Below are 24,962 nucleotides of genomic sequence, written 5' to 3' on the forward strand. Positions count from 1 at the left end.
GCCAAGCCCTCATGCAATTTCTAAATGGATACAACAGAAATTATACACATAGGTTGCTTTGGTGTTAGGCAGCTAAGATTTACAGCCTCTAAAAAATTTAATTTAATTTGTGTTGGAGAAGGGTCTAAATCAATATTTTTCTGCTGATGTGTAATGGAGACTACAGAAGGGGTACTATCATTTCTTTCTTTTCATAAGGGACAAGTGCTGTACATATATGCATATCCAATAAATCTGTAATTAAATCTTAACTAATATGGATTAAATTAGATTTGCTGTACATTTAACTGTTTTCCTATTGTATTTTTTTTGCATTGAGCAAAATGCTAATTTTCAATTAGTAATCGTCTTTCGTTTCTAATTGTTGTAATGTAATTACACTTATTTATTTAACATAAAGCTGAAGTTTGTCATTTTTTCTAGCAGTACAATATTTCTTCTTCTCCCACCTTAATATGGCGAGGTAAGTATAAGTAAGCCATTTTTAGGTTAATTTTACGTAGGTTTCCCAAACAGTGTAGACACTGTTGATGTGTCCGAATATCCATACTTCCCTACTGTATACAGTAGTATGCCAATGGAGCAGTATGTCCGAATCCTTAGCAGGGTTGCAAAGGTTACTTTTAAAAAGTATTCCACTACAGATTACAAAATACATGTTGAAAAATGTAATTTGTAACGTATTCTGTTAGATTACTCAAGATCAGTAACATAATCGTAAGAATTTGGATTACTTCTTCAGCACTGGCAGATTCTTAGTGGAATACAGTTACTAATATTTAGTATTTAAAATATGTAATCCCGTTACATGTATTCCATTACTCCCCAACACTGATCCTTAATATCCATGAAGAAGTAAGTGAGAAATATCTGGATGGCCTAATATTTCCAGCAAGATTCTGAAGCGTGGATTGACTGTACATTTTATGATCCCTCGAGAGCTGAGGTGACGTCATGTTCAAAACACTTGATACAAAAGAATGGCGGTGAACTGTGAGTTGGAAGGCTCTTTTCTACTGTAAGTGATCTCATCATACTACTCTCATGCATACCTAAAAGATCGCTGTTTTACCGGCCGAGAAGTGCGTCCTTCACCAAACATGGTACATACAGTGACAGTATGCTTGGGTGTGACTCTATGACACTATTAAAACTTTGTTCTCTTTGTTTAAAAATCCCAATCTGCCCGACAATGCAACTTTGGCTCAATCAATGGTGTGTGTTTGGGGCAGGGCTATCTGTTTGTCCTGTAAATATATAGGCAGGATTTTTCAAGAAACCTCTTTGAAAACAATTCCATTTGGTAAAGCTATTGGTGAAATGACACACTTCAGCTTTAATGATGATGTTCTGGGCTTTAGTTTGTTGAAATAAGTGTTGTGAATGCTCCATTTCTCTTTTGACAGGTGTGAGTTGTTTACCTGGACTTATAGGAGTGCTTTCACCACATATACAGAGGCACCATGTCAGGGGCCTCAGTGAAGGTGGCGGTGAGAGTCCGTCCCTTCAACTCTCGAGAGATCAGTAAAGAGTCGAAGTGCATCATCCAGATGTCTGGAAACACAACCAGTGAGTATCCAACTGCACCTGAGCCCCAGTGTTCCCGTAAAGAATTTCCAGACATTAAACCCCACAGAATACCCAAAACAACCAGCTCCAATATCAGATTTATTGAGGGTCACCTTTTGTGTGTGTTTAGATGCTGTTTTCCCTCTTATTGCATTGGTTCTGTGTTTATGGGCCCTGTCTGAGTGTTTGACTTCATATTTAAGAATTTCATAAGGGCAGCCATTTTGAGACAATATGATACAGTAGCTAACCGATCACTGACCTGGGGGTAAATAAATGCACCAGCAAATCTGAACCTTAATTTCATATTCAGCCATTAATTTAATGTGTATACAGAGAGATGGAGAGCTATTAAACAGAGATAAAAATAAAGTGATGTTGCAATGAACAACAGACAAGCAGCAATGTCGATGACCACTACAGCTGTAATTAGGAGTGATGAGTTTTGCAATGATGTTTTTGACAATTCTTATGCAACCAATGTTTTAGCTGGTAGGGTGAGTGATCATTTATTGAGTAATTAATAAGTTGACATAATTCTCTCTGTGAATAAGTTTCAGAAGACTCATGAAGTAAGATGAACTAATTAAAATGTCTGTTTTAATGATTTCCATTAAAATCTGCAAACATATTGAAAATGAGCATTTGTTACCTTAAGGTCCGATCTAACCATTAAAATACATTATAGACAGGTTGATTCAGATATGCTAAATAATATAATATTATTTATATAATAATATAACCAATATTTTGACTTGAATCAATCTAGTTCATTTAGTTATACAAAATGTGCGATGTTTACCTTAAGAAGCTATTACTACTTTACCTGACCCATAAAAATACTTTCGTTGGTGTATCATAATGCAGTCTAATGTAGTTTACCTAATACCTAATTCTAATTCAGATACAGTATATTAAATAACTCTGTTAACATAAAAAGGGCAAGCATATAAAAGTACCTCTAAATATTAATTTATCATTAGTTCCCAGCACAAATTTTGAAATTTTATAGCTTGTAGAAAATAACATTCAAAAGATAAGAGCGTTTGCCTCAAGGTCAGCTGCCTTCACAATTTTTTTATTTTAGATAAATATTGTGAGTTGCTGTAAGATTTTATATAAAAATGTGCTTGTCCTTAGTTTTTCATGGACCCCATTTTTCAATATTTTTCATAAGTTTTATTGACTCACTAATTTATCCTCTTAAATGTTTTTATCCCCCTGGATACAAAAATCGTTTTAGGGTCAATTTAGATGTTACCACATGAAGCACATATTTTTAGACTACCTGACAAAACATTTGACAGTGTATTGACAGAGACAATGTTTTTTTAATCCCTTTTATCCTATATTGTGCTATTTCATTGTTATATATATATATATATATATATATATATATATATATATATATATATATATATATACACACTCACCTAAAGGATTATTAGGAACACCTGTTCAATTTCTCATTAATGCAATTATCTAATCAACCAATCACATGGCAGTTGCTTCAATGCATTTAGGGGTGTGGTCCTGGTCAAGACAATCTCCTGAACTCCAAACTGAATGTCAGAATGGGAAAGAAAGGTGATTTAAGCAATTTTGAGCATGGCATGGTTGTTGGTGCCAGACGGGCCGGTCTGAGTATTTCACAATCTGCTCAGTTACTGGGATTTTCACGCACAACCATTTCTAGGGTTTACAAAGAATGGTGTGAAAAGGGAAAAACATCCAGTATGCAGCAGTCCTGTGGGCGAAAATACCTTGTTGATGCTAGAGGTCAGAGGAGAATGGGCCGACTGATTCAAGCTGATAGAACAACAATTTTGCCTGAAATAACCACCCGTTACAACCGAGGTATGCAGCAAAGCATTTGTGAAGCCACAACATGCACAACCTTGAGGCGGATGGGCTACAACAGCAGGAGACCCCACCGGGTACCACTCATCTCCACTACAGATAGGAAAAAGAGGCTACAATTTGCAAGAGCTCACCAAAATTGGACAGTTGAAGACTGGAAAAATGTTGCCTGGTCTGATGAGTCTCGATTTCTGTTGAGACATTCAGATGGTAGAGTCAGAATTTGGCGTAAACAGAATGAGAACATGGATCCATCATGCCTTGTTACCACTGTGCAGGCTGGTGGTGTAATGGTGTGGGGGATGTTTTCTTGGCACACTTTAGGCCCCTTAGTGCCAATTGGGCATCGTTTAAATGCCACGGCCTACCTGAGCATTGTTTCTGACCATGTCCATCCCTTTATGGCCACCATGTACCCATCCTCTGATGGCTACTTCCAGCAGGATAATGCACCATGTCACAAAGCTCGAATCATTTCAAATTGGTTTCTTGAACATGACAATGAGTTCACTGTACTAAAATGGCCCCCACAGTCACCAGATCTCAACCCAATAGAGCATCTTTGGGATGTGGTGGAACGGGAGCTTCGTGCCTTGGATGTGCATCCCACAAATCTCCATCAACTGCAAGATGCTATCCTATCAATATGGGCCAACATTTCTAAAGAATGCTTTCAGCACCTCGTTGAATCAATGCCACGTAGAATTAAGGCAGTTCTGAAGGCGAAAGGGGGTCAAACACAGTATTAGTATGGTGTTCCTAATAATCCTTTAGGTGAGTGTATATTTGAATATATTTAATGTATTGTAAATTGAAATCAGGATATATATTATTATTTTCCTCCTTTGTAAAAATTTTTCATTTTCATGATATGCCCATTGTCATCATGCTGCAGAAAGTTTATTGGTTCTACAAAGTTTAAGGAACTGATAGGAGACTGGAGAGCAATTTGATTTCTAATCTTCCTGGCAAGTCAAAGCCATTGGTCAATAATGTATGAGAGCTTGTGAAATATTTAAAGTTTGGCCCAATTTAGCGTCCACCATCGTCACTCATGGTCACACTTGATGCAGTGTTGAGAGATGTTTATAACAAATATTGAGTCAAAAACTACAGTGGTCAAAAAAGAAAGTACGTTATAAAACTGTAAGCCATTTGTGGTACCTCTGTCTGTTTGTAAAAAAAGAAACACTGTGCACATTCAAGAAACAAAGGGGTCTTGATGACAGCGGATGTAATTTAACACCATGGTATTGTTGTACAGTACAGGGCAAGAACTATACAAGGAAGGAGCACTGGCTGGCAAGATCAGTAAGCCAAGTTGCAGAAGTTGCTTTTGTTGTTGTGAGTTTTCAGTCCCTAAGTTAATGGGGCGTGATGCAAATATGACATTGTTTTTGAGTGATACCAGTAAGTGAGTGAGCATAAAAGCCCAAATCATCAGCCACTAGCTATTTTGTTTTAATGGGCGCCGGCTGTGATCCATGAAGAACAGAGAAATGAGCCAGAAGAATAAGTAGAAACACTTTCTGTCATTGTAAATGGATTGTGCTGGTCAACTCTGTCTACTGGTTAAGAGATGAACACCACTGTTCTGACAATATTTCTAAAAGCACATCTGACACCTGCTCATACGGTGATGGAAAATTGGACTGTTGTTACCGATGACGTGGTCTGCACTCAGCACCCATCATAGACCTAGATTTCAAAAACAAATCATTACCTTTTGTCTGTAACCTTTATGTTTGTTTGACATATTTTGCATAGGACATAAAGTGCTCTTCCTACTCTGACTTAATATTTAACGTTGCCTTTATCTTGTACTTGAAATGAGGGGATTTTAAAAATGGGGATTTCCAGACCCTGGAAAGTCATTGAAATTAATAAAATATTAGAACGTCATGCAAATGTCATGGAACTTTCTACAGTCAATATAATTACTTCTAGTTATACGCAGCTCATGTGTATTTGTTTAGGAGCATCAGGAGCCGCTTCTTAAAGGAGGTGCTCTGTAAGGATTACACTTGCGACTTATTGTTCACTTTGTGTCTTTCGTTTGTTTGTGGGTTTTGTAGTTCTTTTCCTTGTCTTTGTTCATTGGTTCTTGTGTTTATTAGTTCCAGGTGTTCCCTGTTTTCTCATTAGTTCTTTGTGTATTTAATCCCTTTGTTCTGCTGTGTTCTTGGTCAGTTCTTGTCCTGTGCTGGATGTATTTTGTGTGAGTTTTTGTCTCGTCTGAGCCTTGCTTTGTTTTATATTTCACCTTTTCTTTAATAAACTACATTTGGATCCACACATTCGCTCTCAAAGACTCCATTCGATTATAATATAAAAATACCCTGTCGTGAGTGAAGTCTCTTAAAGAAAAATAACCCCTTATCCAGTAATCGTGAATATACATAAAATACATAAATTACATATATTCATCAAAATTGATAGCTAAAAAGATGTAGGAACCCTGTTTTAGTGTCTGCTCCAGATTGTTTGCCTGTTTTGTTCATAGGTACCATTGTATTATTGCTGGAATATGGATAAACAATGCTTTTCCATTTGCTCACAATGATCTCTGTATGAAACCCAATGACCATGCTGTCTCTGCACAGCAATTTGAAATGCAGGATTACCTATGCAGACAGTCTGTGTGGTTTGCCTGTGTCTATTCAGAGTCCACTCAAATACATCTATTCAAAGATCTCAACACAATGGCCAGGCTGTTTAAACTGAGCTGTATGAAGGCCCAGCAGAGTGGCATAAAATCTAGTGTTAGAAACCTCTAATTGCTAAACATGTTTGACCTTCTTTTGTATGGTATGTGGAGTAATGGCTTTGATGGCATCCTGGGTGAGAGAGCACTTTAGTGTATTCTCATAACCCAAAAATGCATAAACAGTACTTGCTAGGGACAATGTCAAGCCAGTCATTATCTTAAAACAAACCGTGACAGGGTGATCAGGACCGCAATGCGAAGCAGAGGGATCTTATCTCACGCTGAAGGGGTTTATTTTGCGATAATGGCCAGAAGATTGGACATTTGAGTTATTGAATTATTTTATTAACTTATACTTGGAGATTAGCTTTTAGCTTCCGATAAATAAATTATTTGTTAATCTAAAAAACATTTGGCCTAGAATAAAAACATACACCGCAACAAAATTAATTTATAAATTATCATTAATCTGCAATCTCTGTTACTTTTTCTATGGACTTGTCAGCTAACATACAGTATATAGCTGAAAAATTTCAAGTATATACAATAACAAAAATATTTGACCACACAATGATGTGAATATAATAAATGTATACATACACACTCAAATCTTTCTCAATTACTTTGCAGATTTTTATGTTTCACAGCTAAAATATAAACTCAGTTTACAGGGGGAGGGTCAGTGATGTCATGAAAGAGTTTTTCTAGTCAGCATTAATTTAGAGAGATGCCAGATCCAGTCTCAGTCTGAGGGTGTAAATAACTGGTTGTTAGTAGGAGTCTGAGCCCAGAGAGTCTCTTTTGTGCTCCGTGCTGGCATCTTTGTCACCACTGCCAGCTTGAGATGGGTCAGTAGCTGAGTTCCCACTAATCTGTAGAATGGTGGAAAGCTGAGAGATTGGCAGCTCTGGCTGGTCTAAGCCACCCAGCTATCACTGAGGCACCATTGGGCTGCTCACTCAAGCCTTTAAGTTCTTATAAAATGGTTTCCTTTTGTAGAAAATGGTCTCATTAAAATGCAAAAGTACATTTAAGCTCTTCTTTCTGCGAGTGCTAATATACGATTCTGTTTTATGGTTTCTTACACCAAAAGATCTTTACTGACACAGTCTGAATTTAATTGGTCTCAGTGGTGCTGTGAATTCTGTGTGATGGCTCAGTCGTTAGCGTGGTAGTTTTACATGAGATTAACCTCAATGAAAGACTATAGATAAGAGTTTGTGAGGATTTGATTGTCATTTTGAAAGAAGCACAAAATGATGCTCCTCTGATCATACCTGTCTCCGTCTTATTTTGTACACGCCGAATTCTGTTCCCTCTGTTGATTGAGGCTGCTGTTTATAAAAAGAGTCCTCAGCTGAAGGTGTCTCATCTTTTAACAGAGCTAAGTATTTACAACTGGTCAATCTAAACATCACCTTAGTATTTACCAGTGTCAGATAATAACCAGAGTTTGGGGCAAAAATGTCACCAAAAGTGACAAAAATGCCTACCAAATGTAAAATGTGTGGGGGAAAAATACCATGTAGTTAAACACTTCTTTTTTCTGTTTTCTGACATTTGAGCTGTTTTATATTATTCTTTTCTAAACCTGTCCAACCCAATCTCATAAGAATTAGGAAGAATGGTATGAGATGGAGAATTCGTAAGAGATCTTTCACGAAATCACGACTTTCTTCAGTAAAAAAAACTTATGACTCATACTCCAATCAATCTTATACATTTCCCAGGTGGCCTTGTAGACTTCAGTGTTTTGTTTCTTCCTTGTTAAACTAAATGTGTGTTGAGACAAAGGTAAACCTAAAAATGAAGTGGAACACCTTACCTAGACCTAACCATGAAAGTAATGAAAAAAAGCCCTGTTGTGTTGGATGGAAGAAAAAGAACGTGTCAAACTGGCATTCGTGACATTTTTCCTAATTTTACCCCCTAACCCATACCCCATTCCCAAACCTAACCATAAATTGTAACACCTTATTCAGACCCCCCGACATAAATATGTTTGCAATGTAAAAAGTCCTGTTGTGTATGATGAAAGAGAAAAACTTGCAGGTTTAAAACAAGCATTCGTGATATATTTCGAAATTTTAACCCCTAATCCTAACCCATAGGCGAAGCGTGTGTACTGATTGGCGAGGCCAGACAAAAATTAATTACAAGCCTACAAAATGTAATTACTAGTGGGAAGAGAAAACTGACTCTAGATCAGTAGCTGTAGCCAAATTCATCATCATTATTTCTGAAAGAATTTAACATTTTAAACAAATATAAAAAACATAGAGCAATTCTTACATTAATACACATTTATTAGTTTATAGTTGCATTGAAATGAGTGTATCCGCATTTGTAACATTCAATTTCTTGCATTCATTAACGTTAAAATCAATAGCCTAAGCATCCAATAAAACTGGAAATGATCCAGCATGGAGATGACTGATGGAGATGTGTTTTCTCAGATGAAGCTCTCTGACTGGAATTCTTTTATACAATTTGTCTTTCATTATTTAACTTAATTGTTAACATAGTTATTTGATTTTGTATACCTAATGCATTTACTAATGTTAACTAATGGAACCTTATTGTAAAGTGTTACCAAAATATGTCATGTACAGTTTGTGATTCGTATGTCATTCATAATAGTGATTGTGAAAACATTAACAGAGTAGTTTCAAGCATATCAGGCACAAGACAAAGAGCGAATGTGTGTATATTGTAAAGGAATTGAATGAATGTGGTTATCTGGCAGGCTTTGGAGTAGCTTTTAGAAACTTCACATGACACTGTCTAAGATAATGATCTATAAAACACAAAGAAGAGCGTTATCACCCTCAGATCAGAACTAGAACATGGTAAGACCTGTGACTTGTGGCTTCAATTGAGTTTTTAGGTTGTGGCAAAGACAGTGTCATATATTCTTAATGCAAATAATATTAGGTAATAATTTGAACTTCTGTGTGCAAAAGTGTTATGTGAATGGTGTTACACACTGTTACACACATTTATATTAAATTAAACTTGACCTCAGAGAACACAAAAACTCCCTCTCTCTGCTGTGCCCACACATACAGTCACCACATCCTCTCATGGGTATTAAAAGGTGATTGTGATGGCCGTACTCCTCATGCCTGCCAGCTTGGTCCCTAACAGTGATCAAAAGTCCTCCTGCTTAGAAAGTTAGATATTTACTGTGCTAGACATAATTGACTATTTACCTAAGTTTTTTGTTAATAAATTACTTCATGCTGTAGTACAACAGATCAGGATCATGAAATCAAACACCATGAGTCAAATAAATAATTCAAGTTGTGGCATCTTAAGGTTTGCATCATCAGCAATGATTTGATTGGTTTGTGGACTCCAAGCCCATCACAGTTTCCACCACCTAGAGGAGAATGTGACCTGTTGGGTTCCTAGCAACAGGCCTGCTGGTGGAATGCTCAGAATCAGTTGTCACTCAACTGGTACACTCAACCAAGTGTCATTTGCACAGATCAATGCTTTATTTCCCACACATAACTATTAATTAAGAACTAATTAAACCAACCAACCAAACAAAACAACGACTGAAATAAAATAGCTTTAAGAATTATTGTGCATGGTTCATTTAATACCAATTCACTGGTTTAATGAACTTATTAAAATGTATACATTTATAAAGTTCCATTTAAAATATTCAATGAAAAATAGTAGTCCAAAGCACTTTGTCTGATATAGGTAAAAAAGCCTTTATTTTTATTTGGCTTTCTGCTATATTCAATAATTGAAGCAAGTGCTTCAGGTGCATTGACATTTTAAATTACCTTTAAAGCATACCTTGTTCTTAAGCTGGAACAAAATTTGGAACACAATTTGGAACTTAATGAGAGTAGATATAACAATGCAGTGCTTTTATACTAAACATACATGATGCCCTGTGGGCTATGCAACTCTATTATTATAATTCAAATACTCTGTTGTCCAGCTGGAACAGCATGCCCTAGAGATCAAACACAGATGTATAGGCTGAGTGAAAGGATCTGTCCCTTTTACTGACATGAGTGAATTCATTATTTCACTCCAACTCCTTAAGTGGAGTCGGCCATTTTAAAAGAGGGCTTTCAGTGTTGTGTAATGTAGCCGCAGAATGTTGACTGATGTATATGCATGTGTATTATTCCTATGCAGATGTTCAAATGGGGTTTGATGGCTATAACTGGAGCTTCAATTAAAAGTTTCATATAGATCATATAATTAGGATATGTAATAGATATGTAAGCCTGTTTTTAGAATAGCTTGTATTCTTTTTATTGCTAGATTAATAAGATTTGTTAATATATGGAGCTCAGCTCTCTTATAGGTAGTTTTAGTTACTAGATAAACTGATGGTTTTCATGCATTAGCTTGGCTTTAGTGATATAATTGAAAATTGGTGCATGGATTTACAGGAGGGATTTTGCAATTACACATCCTTCTACTTGGTGTGTGTGTATGTATGTATGTATGTATGTATGTATGTATGTATGTATGTATGTGTGTGTGTGTGTGTGTGTGAGAGAGAGAGAGAGAGAGAAAGAGAGAGTGTCTCTGAGTGTCAGTATTAAAATGATCGAATGCCACATTATTCTCAAGATTAAAAAAAATGGCCCTGTATTAATAAAGAACAAAATGACCTTCGGCAACCTTAGGCGATACAGGTAATGGTTGGCCAGAGACTGATTGTGACAACATAAATCCGCACAGTTTTTTTTAATGAATTTAACAAAATGTATAAAACAGACCTTAACAAAAGAGAACGCATTTAGGAGTCCATGAATAAGGCTAAATTTGCATTTGGCACTGCGGTGATGTCACACCAAAAATAAGAACATATATTAGTTCTTTTTCACTAGCACAGGGTTATGAACTTTCATTATTGTGAACAAATTTCCTATCTAGGTCACATTGTAGGGCATATAAAATGAAGTATATATGTAGATCAGTGAGCTATATAATGAGATTGTGTGTTTGTTCATTGACTACAGTACATGTCGCTGGAGACATAAGATAAGTGTTTGCTGAGTGCAGAGAATCCATTCTTGATCTGTTGACTCTCTGAAGGTCATTCTGGTGTGTCAAAATGCATTGTGTAGCTTCAAGGGAACATATGGTGCAATTGTGATAAAATATGCATCCCATTTATCTGCTTCTCTGTCGACTATGTTATTGTAGTTGAGATAAAACCACTGTGAGCGTGTGTATATATGTGTTAGTGACTGTTCATAAAGATTTCCTCATTACAGGTTGGTTGACTAGACTCAATCTCTCAATTCAGTAAAGGTTGCTCAAGTATGTACTGTAAATAAGTGGTCTTGAAATGTTATTTTCACAGTATGTTTGTATCTGAGGCCTTTTGATTTATGGATACTTCAAAGTTGTTTTTTTCAAGTAAAAATAATTTGCTAGTGTAAAAGTTTGGTCTTTCACATCCCACTGTATGGCAGCTGAGATGTATTTCAGAGCAGAGACAGTATGTTCTGTCAGGATATCTGCTCATACTAGCTGTCAGACACTAGGCTACAGCATCTGTGATGCTACGTGGGCTGGTTGTGCGTAAGCCTGATGGAAAACTGGTCCGTTAATGACGTTAGGAGAGGTACAGGAGTGATTGTAAAGGCAATTTAAATGCAGGTGCATGATTCCATTGACCTCATTTGGTACTGACTGAAAGTGGATGAATTGCACAGTTAGCCTTCACATTGCCACATGAGTCAAGAGCTAAAGGGCTTTGGGGTCACTCGTGATTTTTATTTTTGCCTACTTTTAATTGACACTTACTCAACATAAAAACAGTAGTGATGCTGTTAGAAAGTTTTTGGCAACGCACATCTCTTATATGTCCAAATATCCTCTGTAGCCTATTTGATTAATCATTCCTGTGGGATGTAGTTCCAAATATTATTTAATCTTTGAGCATTACATCTGGTTAGTACTTAAACTGCTTTTTGTGGAGTAATGGTGCAAGTGAAGCTCTTACATCTACGGATAGTTAACACATTCTCTTGACAATTTTGTAGGCTCATAATTCAGTGACAAACACTAAGTGTAATTCTCTCTAGCGTTCTGTTGAAGACACCATGAAATTAAGATTGGAGTTTTGTTGCTTTTAGTCCATGTCTATTAGCTTTGATGCCATCTATATACAAGTGTACACTAAATTCCCCATGTAGCAGCTATATATGTAAAAACATTTACCGTCTTTCTTCCTATTGGAATTCGGACCAAAGAAAATGATGACTCATCTTGCACTACAGAGATTTTTGTCCCATTAAATGCTTTCTTGAATGAGAAAGCCCCTCCCCCTAATTACACCTGTAACTGACTAGCATGTAGCAAATCACAATTCATTGTTGTGATGTAAGTAAATGCTATTGGCTATTTAAAAAAGAGACCCAAACCTCCAGCTTAAACAGGAAATACATCATCAGAGGAAAGAAAACTGTGCTCATCAAGCTATTTTTATGGGGTATTTTAACACATAGACTCTACACTAACATCAGTCCATACATTTATGGTTTATTGAAACTATAAATCTGATGGTTCTGAGTCTGACTCCTAATTCTGATTGAATGAGCTGTGTTCCATGCTGTTGTAAACTGACTATAAACGCACACCTGGCAATGCACATTCTGACTTAATGTGCAAATTATTATTTGCCTAGTAACCACAAACAGCCTACAGTTATGAAAATGAACTATATTACTTTGCAGAAGAATTGTGTATTCAGATTATTATTATTAATTATTTAATTGGTCCCACTTTACAATAAGGTTTGTTAACATTAGTAAATGCAATAAGCTGCGTTCACACTGCAGTTAGGTCACTAGTGGTGTGTATGGAAAGTCTAAGCAGCACTGTTTCTTTACAATTAATATTATTATTAAAATATTAGGATCACTTGAGCTATACCATCTTCTCTCGTATTGACTGTCGCTCCCGAAAGTAGCTCTCCATTTTCATAAAGTTAAACATTTCTCAACTTTGTTGCTTCTCTGGACACGCCCACATTCGATCGCCAATGGTCGTTGTCGCTCGTGTTGCCGGAAGTCGCCAGCTCTCATTGAAAATGAATGAGATGAGGTCGTTTTGGCGCTGCTTGTCGCTGGCAATGTGAACGCAGCTTTAGTTACCATGAACTAACAATGAATAACATTTTGTTAGCAAATGTTTTAATCTTGTGTTGTAATGTTAATAAAAAAATACAATTGTTCTTTGTTAGTATGTAATGCATTAACTAATGTTGATGTATTCAACTTTGAATTTAATAAGGATTATTTATTATATGCTGAAATTAACTGTGACCAAGATTAATAAGTGCTGTGAAAGTATTGTTCATTATCTCACATTAATGTAGTTAACTAATGTTTACAATTATAGACTTATTGTAAAGTGTTTCCCAGTAATTAACTGCTTAATAAAGATTAATGTCTTTCATCATATTGCTGTTGCCACCATTTTATAAAAGCAATAAGCCACTTGAGGAAGTGCGTTACAGTGATGGGGTTTAGACACTCCGCTTTGCGCCCCTTGCGTGGTACCACTGTGACTCACTAACTCAAGTGGCTTATTGCTTTAATGCTCACCTGTGACCACACATTCTATATTAATCCACAATGTTACTTTTTTGTTTGGCAATCATAAATAGCCTAGATTTGATACTACTGGTAAATGTAACTATTTATTGATTGTTGGTGTCTTTTATCATATTACTGTTGCCGCCATAAAAACAGTCACTTTAGGCCTCATACATATGGTTAAATATACTGCAAACTATTTAGCACAGTTTCCCGTGGGTTATTTCTTTATTGTAAGTGTATATTCCTAAATATTATTTCCTTTGACAATGAAAGTTCAGATGACTCCAGTCTTCCTGTTAAAATCCTGCTAAGTAGGTCATTTTCATTTACACCCATTCCCTTATTCATATTAAGCTAATTACTGCCTGGTGTGATGCCTGCCTCCCTGTGATTTCCATTTAAGGCTGGTGAGAACAGCAGAGCTTTAGAGCACATCCTTGTTGACTCATTTGGGCATACTACAGGAACTCGACAGACTTTGGACGGCACTACAGACACTGTGTGGCAATTTAGTGCCTGACATTCGGGTATTGGGTGTCCATTCAGGAACTCTCCTCTGTTTTTTTCCCCACCTTATTTACTCTCTGTTATATTTTTCCTGTCTTTCAGCTATCATCAACCCCAAAGCACCTAAAGAGAACAAGAGCTTCAATTTCGATTACTCCTACTGGTCACATACCTCGGTGAGTCAGTGAAACTGTATCAAAAAGTACATTTAGAATATTAAATTAAGAGAAACTAAAAAGAAAACTTTGATCAACAGTAAAGGATTACTTCACCAAAAAATGGAAATTCTGTTATTATTTACTCACCCTCATGACTTTCTACTGTGAAAAGGGACCATAAAATTTGTCTTTACTATTTTGATCTGTTCCTCACACAAAGCTGTTATGGTTTCAGAAAACTTCCCCCGCTGTAAATAGCTTCTGCCACACCGGGAAACTATTTGCACCCCAATAGTCTGGTGGAACCACAGAAATATACAACAAGCTAACCAATAGTGTTTGCTGCAGTGGCGTGGAGTATAAAGATGGTGTGTGAATGTGTACTGTTGTCCTAACAACCACGGTTCACATCTGCGTCTTGTCCCACTCTTTTTCCCATCTGATTTCCACTCTTAATATTTCCTTTAAGGCTACTTAAAATAATAAATAAAAATTTATATAAATGTTGATTTCACTGACAGTGAATGTCAGGATGTACAGAGAACTGTTTGATCGCACTCTGTTTTTACTATGGTTGGCAACATGTCAGGAGACGTCCTATGCTGCAACAGAGTTTTTAGGCGCCTCTTGCTTTCCCCACCGCTGTGAGCTGGGAATGAGTGAGTGCCTTGACACAGGTCATTTCAATGCCTGTTTGTACTGTTGTTGACGCTGTGACGCAGAGATTTTAGGCCTGTCAATATCACCTAATAGCCCTCTCACTTTCCCTGCTGTCGCAAGCCGTAAATTAGGTTCTGCTACGTGCTCGAGCGCGACTATGTGCATCGATTTGTGAGGCTGCCTCGTTTCAATGCCATTATGTCCTCCACCATAACTGTGCAGGACGTGCCAATTATCTGTTCAGAGATATTAAATCTCCTTTCAAAAGATGTGACAGAGATGGTATCAGCGGACGATGACCACAGCAGATTTCGCAGTCGCTATTTTCTTGTCGTCAAAAAGGATGGAAGATTACGTCCCATTTTGGATCTGAGAAGCTTAAATAAGGCACTCGCTAGGTGTCATATTCGTCCTATGGACTTGTTCACATTATGAATTACCACTATAACTGGTTGCTCTTAGCACAGTCAGAGGAACAAGGTGGCAAACACAGAGACTTGTTACTTGCACATTTGAAGCATTTGGGACTGATAGTCAACTGATCAAAGAGCACGTTAACGCCCAGGGGTTTCATTTTCTGATCAGAACCGACAACACAGTGGTCGTGGCCTACATAAATCACCATGGGGGAGTTCGATCACATTCATTGAAGGACCTAGGGTGTCAGTTTCTCCGCTGGCATGAGAAACATCTATCGATACGTGCAACACACGTTCCAGGTCACCTGAACTGTGGCGCAGATTTGATCTCGCGACAGGGCATTATAAAGGAGAATGGAGACTTTGCCCTTAGACATTTCTGATGAAATGGGATTAATTCGGGGAAGCCGAAATAGAGCTATTTGCATCACCTGAGACAACACACTGTCCCTTGTAGTACTCCCTGATTTATGCCCCGCTGAACTTGGATGCTCTAGCCCACAAATGGCCAGCAGGACACAAGTCTACATTCCCTCCTGTCCACTTCACCAAGTATTGTACATCACCAACTGATGCGCACAGGCTCTCGTAACCGGTGCTCGACACCATATTACAAGCAAGAGCCTTTTCAATAAGACTTTTATACATGTTGAAATGGCAACTGTCTGCTGATTGGTGTTCCTCTCAGGACGAGGACCCTGTACAATGCACTGTACAGCCTATACTTCACTTTCTACAAGAACGTTTAGACTGGGTCTCACCCCGTCTATGCTCAAAGTGTATGTTGCTGCCATAGCAACTGGACATATCCCACTGGGTGGTCTATCAATAGACCCTTTGATTGTGAAATCCTTACGTGATGCGAGGCGGTTAAAACCATCTTGCCCCACCACCGTGCCAGTTTGGGACTCAAGTGCCCGTCGTTTGAGCCAGTGAGATTACACATACTCTCATGAAAGAATGCACTGCTTCTCGCTTTGGCTTCAGTAAAACATGTTGGGGTCCTTCAAATGCTGTCTGTCAATGACTCCTGCTTAGAGTTTGGACCAGGCTTATTAGAAGCAGTTATTTAACCCAGGAAAGGCTATGTGCCGAAATTTGTGACCACTCCATTCAGGGCGCAGGTATTTATCCTTCAGGCTTTCTCTGAGGGGCTGAAGCGGTTGCAATAATGAAACAACTGTTCAAAATGGTATTTTCCACATTATACTGTTTATGTTACCAACATTCAAATAATCACAGAATAATGGAACAAAATTTTAAAGCCATTGCCATTTGAACTGAATTTTTAGTTTTTTACATCAAACTAAGAATATATTTGGTAACAAGTTAGTCCATTTGAGCCTTCTCCTAGTTCATCCATCAGTTATTATCTGGAGCAACAAGTGGAATGACTAGTTTCTAAGAACCACTATGACAAACTGTGTGGTATCGTGATACTTTAGCTGGTATAGTAAGATATGATTATGGTATCATGACAACCCTAGAAAAAATCATATCCCATAATTTGCACCAGGGTGCAAATAGCATCTGCCCAACTTTAAATATAGCACACAAGTCCTTTTTTAGAGTTTGAAAACCTTGTTCCCTGTGGGGACTCGCTGCATGGAAAAGAACATCTTGTACAATTCACTTTTTCTGTTCCACTGAATTTTTTTTAAAATGGGTTTGGAATGACATGAGGGTGAGTAAATGATAAAATAACTTAAATTTATTTATCTTTTATAAATGGGTATTCTTTTTTTTTCTTAGAAGAAATAATGACTATTGAATTAATGGTTCAGAGATTTTTAATATTTTTCTTCATCCATCCACAGCCAGAGGATATCAACTATGCCTCCCAGCAGCAGGTGTACAGAGACATTGGAGAGGAGATGCTACTCCATGCCTTTGAGGGCTATAATGTCTGTATTTTTGCATATGGCCAGACAGGGGCTGGAAAATCGTATACTATGATGGGAAAACAGGAGAAGGACCAGGAAGGAATCATCCCACTGGTAATATACATGTACAAGCAAACACAATGAGGGGCACTCATTTGCAAATATAAATTCAAGCACCTACATACGATATACACTTGAGTGGCCTTTTTGTGTATCTTAAGCACATATTGTCACTCATGTCACATCACTACTCCTGAATAAACATGGAAATGATAATGAATTCAGAATCAGTGTGAACGATGTAAATTCAAACAGAATTAAATGACAAGTGAAACAGCATGAAACGATTTATTCACTAACTACTCTCTTTATCTCTTTCTCTATTATGTCTCTCGTTTTCTCATCCAAACCATTAGCTGTGTGAAGACCTTTTCACCAAGATTAATGAAACCAATACTGATAACAATATGTCCTATTCTGTTGAGGTAAGATTTGATTAAGCCCACTCTTTTGTTTGTCTCCAACCCTTTTCTAGCTTATTTCAGAAATGAGTTTTTGTAAACATGGTGTTTGATGAATCTGGGCTCTGAGATATAATATCCATAAACAAAACACCAAGGGAAAATATGTTATTAGCATCTCATTAACAATTGCTCTGTAACATAGCATATATTATGAATTTTGTGTGCAATGTATGATAGAATACTCAGTTAGATTGTATTTTAGGGCCTTTTTTACATTTAAGTCTATCATGTTTGGTCTTTCAGGTTAGTTATATGGAGATTTACTGTGAGCGGGTACGAGATCTTTTGAACCCCAAAAACAAAGGAAATTTGCGTGTGCGTGAGCACCCCTTACTGGGCCCGTATGTAGAGGACCTGTCCAAACTCGCTGTCACATCGTATAATGACATCCAAGACCTGATGGACTCAGGGAATAAGGCCAGGTAATAGATCTATTCTGTTCTATTCTATAGTGCTCATCACACTTAAAAACATACCACTGATTAAGATCTACCAGGGCATGAACATTTGAATTAGGTTTCAAGTAATACATGATTGCCTTTTGCTGTAGAGACCAGTAGTCTCACTCCTGAGAATAGTCCTGGGCCTCGTTTCCCAAAAGCATCATAACTTATGTAGTACCAAATTCTTTCTAGCAAATCAGTCCACTGTTGGCCATCACTGGAATGCTCTCTGGAGGCCATTTTCAGGCATGCCAGAGCAGCTCCTATCTACTTGAATGGGAGAACACAGAAATCTGAAAAATGGTTGATCAAGAGTCAAAGAACATATTTCAAATCAGCAATTAAACATGATAATATTAGAATCATAAATTGTGCTTCTTTAACTCTCATTACACTTAAGCACGCAATTTTTCTGCTTTTTATAGCTAATGCACATGCGCATTTTGCCAGCACTACAATTTGTGTAGCACCGCACATGCAGCATTGCTGTCACCGTTATCAATTTTGGGAGTAAAGAGCAGACCTCCGCTTTATTGGTGTATGTTCCTAAAGCACATCTTCTAAACATCTTCTTATTTTGCACTGTGTGATTACACGGTGAACCTCGTAATATTCAATGTATGCTTGTAATGCTTGTATGCAGGATCATCCAAAGGGCATCCGCTGTCTTCACCAATCCTGGAAGCTTTCACATCTAGATAAATTTGTGAAAACAAATATTACACATGCACACCTGATTATGGAAGCAGGTTGTATAAAAAAATAGATCGTTCTGCACAAAATTAATGTAAAACAATATGTAAATATGCAGCTAATTAGATTGAATATTTAAGAAAAATTATTTAAACAAATATTAGCGAGGTAAATTAAAAAGTATTGTAAAGTTAAGCAGAAATATAATGAAGTTATAATGATGAGCAGCACTTTACATTCACATTTCAGCACTGTCACACGGACAGCGACTTAAGTAGCACTTAAAGTGCATCCTCACTCGTTTATATTGAGTGCAGTTTTGGGAAACGCAAGTAAAAAATAACAAACATTCGTAGAATTGCTTGTAGAAAACACTCTTAACCGCTAAGATCAATTGTTATCGGGAAACGAGGCCCTGGCCTCTTATATATGTTTTCTGGTTACATGTGTTGTCTTCTTTGAAAACACATTTACATATTGTGCTTGCATCATAAAGCCATGGCAACAAATGGATCAGTTTATTTCTGGAGGCGTTGCTTTTATGTTGTTTTCTCAGCTTAGTGTCATTCAACAGTTCTCTAATTTGACTCAAATACATTACAACTGTTATCACACACATTTCCTCCCACACCATACATTTAACTTGTTATATAGCAAGTCAATAGCACAGCACAACAAACAGGAGCTAATTGAGTGGAATATATGAGGACTATAATTTGTTTTATGGACCACAGCAAACTTGCTCTGTGCAGTTAATTGCAGTTTTAAATTGCTGTTAATCTAAGCGCTATTGGAATTGAATTTTAGGAATATTTGATGAATGTATGAGTAGATTAAAGAATAGATCTTAATGCATCAGGGAGATAACTTCCATCTTTTTGATCATTATATTTCTGTGCATATTTAGAAGCATATGATTCACAGTGGCACAAGGACTTGAAAATACTTTGATGTTATGATATGGCAATGTGATCTCATTAGTATTCATAGATATTCATATGTAAAGTATGGTTCTATCATACATCTAGTTTCTCCATCATTCATTGATATATAAAAGCCTTGCTCAGAAAGTCTGTCTGTCCGTGCGTCCATGCATGCATGCGTGCGTGCGTGCGTGCATATGCAAGGGAAAAGATTACCAAAAATATCTTTGTCTCTAAAGCTGCACATATGTACAATTGTATATATGCTAAGCACGTAGAGTTCAGTGGCTAACCAAACATACAAAAATGTATGTGTGAACGACGTTATGTACAAATATCTATGAATTCTACAGTGAAGACTTGCCAGAACACTAGCTTAAACCCATGTGTCTGAACAGCTGATATGAATGAGATTTCTAAATAGTGAAGTTCTGCTATCTCCTGTTCTTCAGGACAGTAGCTGCCACTAACATGAATGAGACAAGCAGCCGTTCCCACGCTGTCTTCAACATCATCTTCACCCAGAAGCGGCATGATGCAGAGACAGACAACACATCAGAAAAGGTACTCACTGCTCTGCCGTGTTACAGACCCTGTCAGTCATGATAAAAGGCTCAATTCAGATAGTGAGGCTGGCCTTCTTCTCTCACGGCACTCAATTTATCAGTCTATAATCGTTTGTGGCCTTGCAGAGGAATTTATGGGAGTTGGATTGGATGACTTTTGACATTGGGAGTTTTTTTCATGTGAAAGTTGATACAAGCTTGTCCAGTTCTTAGCTTGTTCATTACTGACCTCTCATGAACCTCTCTGGCAGGTCAGCAAAATCAGTCTGGTGGATTTAGCTGGCAGTGAGAGAGCAGACTCCACTGGAGCCAAAGGAACACGACTCAAGGTGAGTGTCGTGTTTTTAATCTCTCTCAATTCACTTCCCATCTCCTGTTAAATGTAATTTTCCTTTCTTTTCCTCTATTTTTCTCTCTCAGTATCGCTATAGTGGTCTTCTACATCATCATATCCCCTCTGTGTTGCTTTAAACCTCTACATATCATTAGGCCTACAACCTCTGTTTTTTATTTTCTACTTCATTCTCTACTACTCACTACATACTGTAGTATCTGTACTATCTGTACATAAAAAGCATGTTAGTATTTTGACAATACTCATCTTCAGTCTCCCAAGCTTTGTAGAGGACCTCATTTAGACGTTTGACTTTTGTATTTTAATTCAATATTTTATCTACTTCCATCCCAGGAAGGGGCAAACATCAATAAATCCCTCACTACCCTGGGTAAAGTAATTTCAGCTCTGGCTGAGGTGGTAAGTGTTTTGTTTTGATCTTAGCTTTAAGAATATATGATTATTTCTTAATTTGTGCATAAAGAGTATAATGATTTTCATCTGAGCCACCTGTGATACATTCTATCACTTGTTTTTGCAGGATTCTGGATCAAACAAGGTATTACACCTGTCTGTCTATCTGTCTCTATGTCTTGCCTTGCTATTAAGTAAAACATCCTTAATACCAGATATATCTACCTGAAAAGCAAAACTGCTTAAGATATTATGACTTGTTTTTTGAGAATGTATCTTGAATATAAGTGCATTTTGTACTTAATATCTTACAAAGTTTAGATTTTCAGATAGATTTCACTTTTATAAAGGATGCTTAGATATTTTTACTGGAGACAGAACAAAGATTCTTAAGAATGTGATATTTTGCTGCATATGCTATTTTCTTTTGATCTACTTCTTAAAGGGATAGTTCACCCAAAAATGTAAATTCTCTCATCATTTACTTGCCCTCGTGCCATCCCAGATGTATGACTTTCTGTCCTCTGCTGAACACACACAAAAAATATTTTTAGAAGAATATTTCAGCTCTGTAGGTCCTTACAATGCAAGTGAATGGGTGCCAAAATTGTAAAGCTTCAAAACGAACATAAAGGCAGCAGAAAATTAGTCCATGACTCCAGTGGTTAAATCTATATCTTCAGAATGTATATGATAGGTGTGGGTGAGAAACAGATTAATATTTAAGTCCTTTTATGTTATAAATTTACCTCCCTTCCCAGTAGATGGTGAAATGCATGAAGAATGTGAATCACCAAACACAAAAGAAGAAGAATGTAAAAGTGAAAGTGGAGACTGATAGTAAAAAGGATTTAAATATTTATTTGTTTCTCACTCACACCCATCATACCAATTCTGAAGATATAGATTTAACCACTGGGGTCTTATGGATTACTTTTATGCTGCATTTGAGTGATTTTTGGAGCTTCAAACTTTTGGTACCATTCACTTGCATTGAATGGACCTTCAGAGCTGAAATATTCTTCTAAAAATCCTAATTTGTGTTCAGCAGATGAAAGAAAGTCATACACATCTGAGATGGCATAATGGTAAGAAAATGATGAGATTTTTGGGTGAACTTTTCTTTTATTTTTATGTTAATGGTGATTATTTTATGTTCTCCTGATCCACACAGAACAAAAAGAAGAAGAAAGTGGAAAATTTTATTCCTTACAGAGATTCTGTTTTGACCTGGCTCCTGAGAGAGAATCTTGGTATGTATCAAAGGTATTCTGCCACATGAAGCAGGATTTTAATTTACTCTCATTCTTGAAGTACTTGACCTTGTGACCTTGTGCAGGTGGCAACTCTCGCACTGCAATGGTGGCCGCACTCAGTCCAGCCGACATCAATTATGATGAAACCCTCAGCACTCTTAGGTATTCTGCCTCTACAAAGCATTCATTCAATCATTCTCCCACTGTTTGAGGGTGTTAAAGAGCTGGCTAATGTGCTGACAGCTAAAGCAGTCTGTTACGTAATGAGAACTGTCCCTCTTCCTCTTCACGCACCTGCCTCACACTTCAAACGCCCTTCAAAGATGCTACTGTGCAGTAACTCTGCTGAACTGAGTAATTTGGCACCCATGAGAAGTGTGTGCGCATTTGTGTTGGTGCTATAGAAAAGAATGTCTCAAAAAACCTTTTAGTTCAATTCAATCTCTTTCTTTTTTCTGTGTACCTGGCTTAATGAAAATGTCCTATGCAATTTAAACATAAGATAATCCATGTTTGTTAAAGCACATTGTGGAGCATACTGTTCCATGGGGTACAAAAGTCTAAATCCACTTATGAAAATGCTTTTGTTTTTCTCATTTGAAGTAGTATAGATAAAAAATATATATTTTTTTGATTAGTAAGCATGTAGAATCTTAAATATTTCATTCATTTTATATCATAAAGTTTCTTTGTTTTACATTTTTAAAATCCTAAAATTTGAATGTGGACTCAGATTTTGAAACTCCACTATATATTATCATGTGCTCTTGGTAATGTTATGTCCTGATCACTCACGGACAGTTCTGTTTGTGATGCAGGTATGCGGACAGGGCCAAGCAGATCCGTTGTAATGCTGTGATCAATGAAGATCCTAATAACCGTTTGGTGCGTGAGCTGAAAGATGAGGTGTCCCGTCTAAAGGACCTCCTCTACGCCCAGGGCCTCGGTGACATCATCGAGAGTAAGACAGCTTTATCTGATAATCACATCCCTTTCATTGCTAATATTTCATCAGACAATGATTATGACACATTGATAATTTCAAATATGCATAATACCTACTTTTCTATGTCTATGGAATAGATTAAAAACAGTTGCATAGTTAATCATGAAAGACATTAAAACACACAAGCATACACATATCATGGTGCATCCTTTTTAAAATGCTCACATCTCGTGTTGTGCGTTTATATGCACACCAATACGCTGATAACTACCAAAAATCAGCTCACTCCAAATATTCGATGCAACAAATCAGCATTTACATGAGATTTGAAATCATTGGGTTATTCTCTTATTTTAACGTCATAATGTAAACAGACATGTACACATTGGATAAGCCAGTAAAAAATGGCATTAAAAGTGTTTACATGCAGAGCAAAATCGGGGTAATTGGCAAAAATTTACTTGTGCTGATCGGTTTGTTCTTAAGCCATTTATAACCTTACCCCAATGAATGAAAACCATTTACATGACCACACACGTTGTCGGCTTTTTAAGCATAATGGTTGTAAGATTGTACATGTAAGATTGTACTTGTAAGATTGTACACACATTGATTCACTGGGTCCTCTTCTCTTCCCTGTGCACTCCTAACTCTATTTCTCTCTTTCTTCGAATCACTCTTCTCATCTTATTGTATCTTGACGGTGATCTCAGTGTGGAAATTCATATTAAAAGAGGATCTGGAGTTCAACTCTCTGGGTTTGCTTCAATTCAGCATTAAGTGACTTTCAAAAGTCTTGTTCAGCTTTTTTAGATCAGTTTTTCCTGAAACTCTTCACTGTGTCTAACACTTTTCTCTCTATCTTTCTTTCCCTCTCTTCGATTTGATATTTTTCTCTCTTTTTTCTCCTCTCACACTTGTTTCTTCTTTGTTATTCTCTCTCAGCGTTTCGGGGGACAGTTGAGGATTTTACTGGTTTGAAATGTGTGTTTCTTGGGCTCTATCTCACTCTCTCTTCTGTGCTTTGACAGCTTATATGGATAAAGATCTCTATAGCACCAGGGTTCATTGAATCTTAATCATAAAAAAATCATATTAGAATATTCATGCCACATCAAATGAAAGCCATATATTCACGTCTGCTAATGGAGGGCCACCATCCAGCAGATCTTAGTTCCAGTCCTTCTCATACATACCTGTCTGTAATTTTCCAGTAATCCTAAAGACCTTGCTCAACTTGTTCTGGTGTGTTTGATTCGGGTAAGAGCTAAACTCTAAAGGACATTGGCCCTCCAATGGCGGATTTGAATATCCAGACTTTTAAGGTTAACTTGTAATTTGTAAAGGCTATCAAATGTGTTAACAAGCTATTATAATTCTTTATTATGTAAATATGAATATGATCATAATTATCAATAATATACTGCAAATACAAGAAAAGTTACATTTGTATAATATTATCTCATTTATGCCAAAATGATTATTACCAATAATTGTGTTGGTGATGC

At 37.0% G+C, this 24,962-nt stretch overlaps 1 protein-coding gene across 1 annotated transcript in view; it reads left to right on the forward strand.

The window, feature by feature from the left end:
• LOC127653611 (kinesin-like protein KIF1A) overlaps nt 1–24,962 on the forward strand; it is a 74,643-nt gene that overhangs the window by 1,713 nt on the left and 47,968 nt on the right. Inside the window, exons 2-13 of the mRNA XM_052140347.1 lie at nt 1,407–1,569; nt 14,338–14,411; nt 17,290–17,469; nt 17,772–17,840; nt 18,123–18,301; nt 20,391–20,502; nt 20,756–20,833; nt 21,193–21,258; nt 21,380–21,397; nt 22,427–22,505; nt 22,592–22,670; nt 23,327–23,469. Of these exons, the coding sequence (XP_051996307.1) occupies nt 1,464–1,569; nt 14,338–14,411; nt 17,290–17,469; nt 17,772–17,840; nt 18,123–18,301; nt 20,391–20,502; nt 20,756–20,833; nt 21,193–21,258; nt 21,380–21,397; nt 22,427–22,505; nt 22,592–22,670; nt 23,327–23,469 (1,183 nt within the window). The 5' untranslated portion in view covers nt 1,407–1,463. The remainder of the gene's footprint in view (nt 1–1,406; nt 1,570–14,337; nt 14,412–17,289; nt 17,470–17,771; nt 17,841–18,122; nt 18,302–20,390; nt 20,503–20,755; nt 20,834–21,192; nt 21,259–21,379; nt 21,398–22,426; nt 22,506–22,591; nt 22,671–23,326; nt 23,470–24,962) is intronic.

Source organism: Xyrauchen texanus, chromosome 13 (genome assembly GCF_025860055.1).
Source record: "Xyrauchen texanus isolate HMW12.3.18 chromosome 13, RBS_HiC_50CHRs, whole genome shotgun sequence".
Lineage (NCBI taxonomy): Eukaryota > Metazoa > Chordata > Actinopteri > Cypriniformes > Catostomidae > Xyrauchen > Xyrauchen texanus.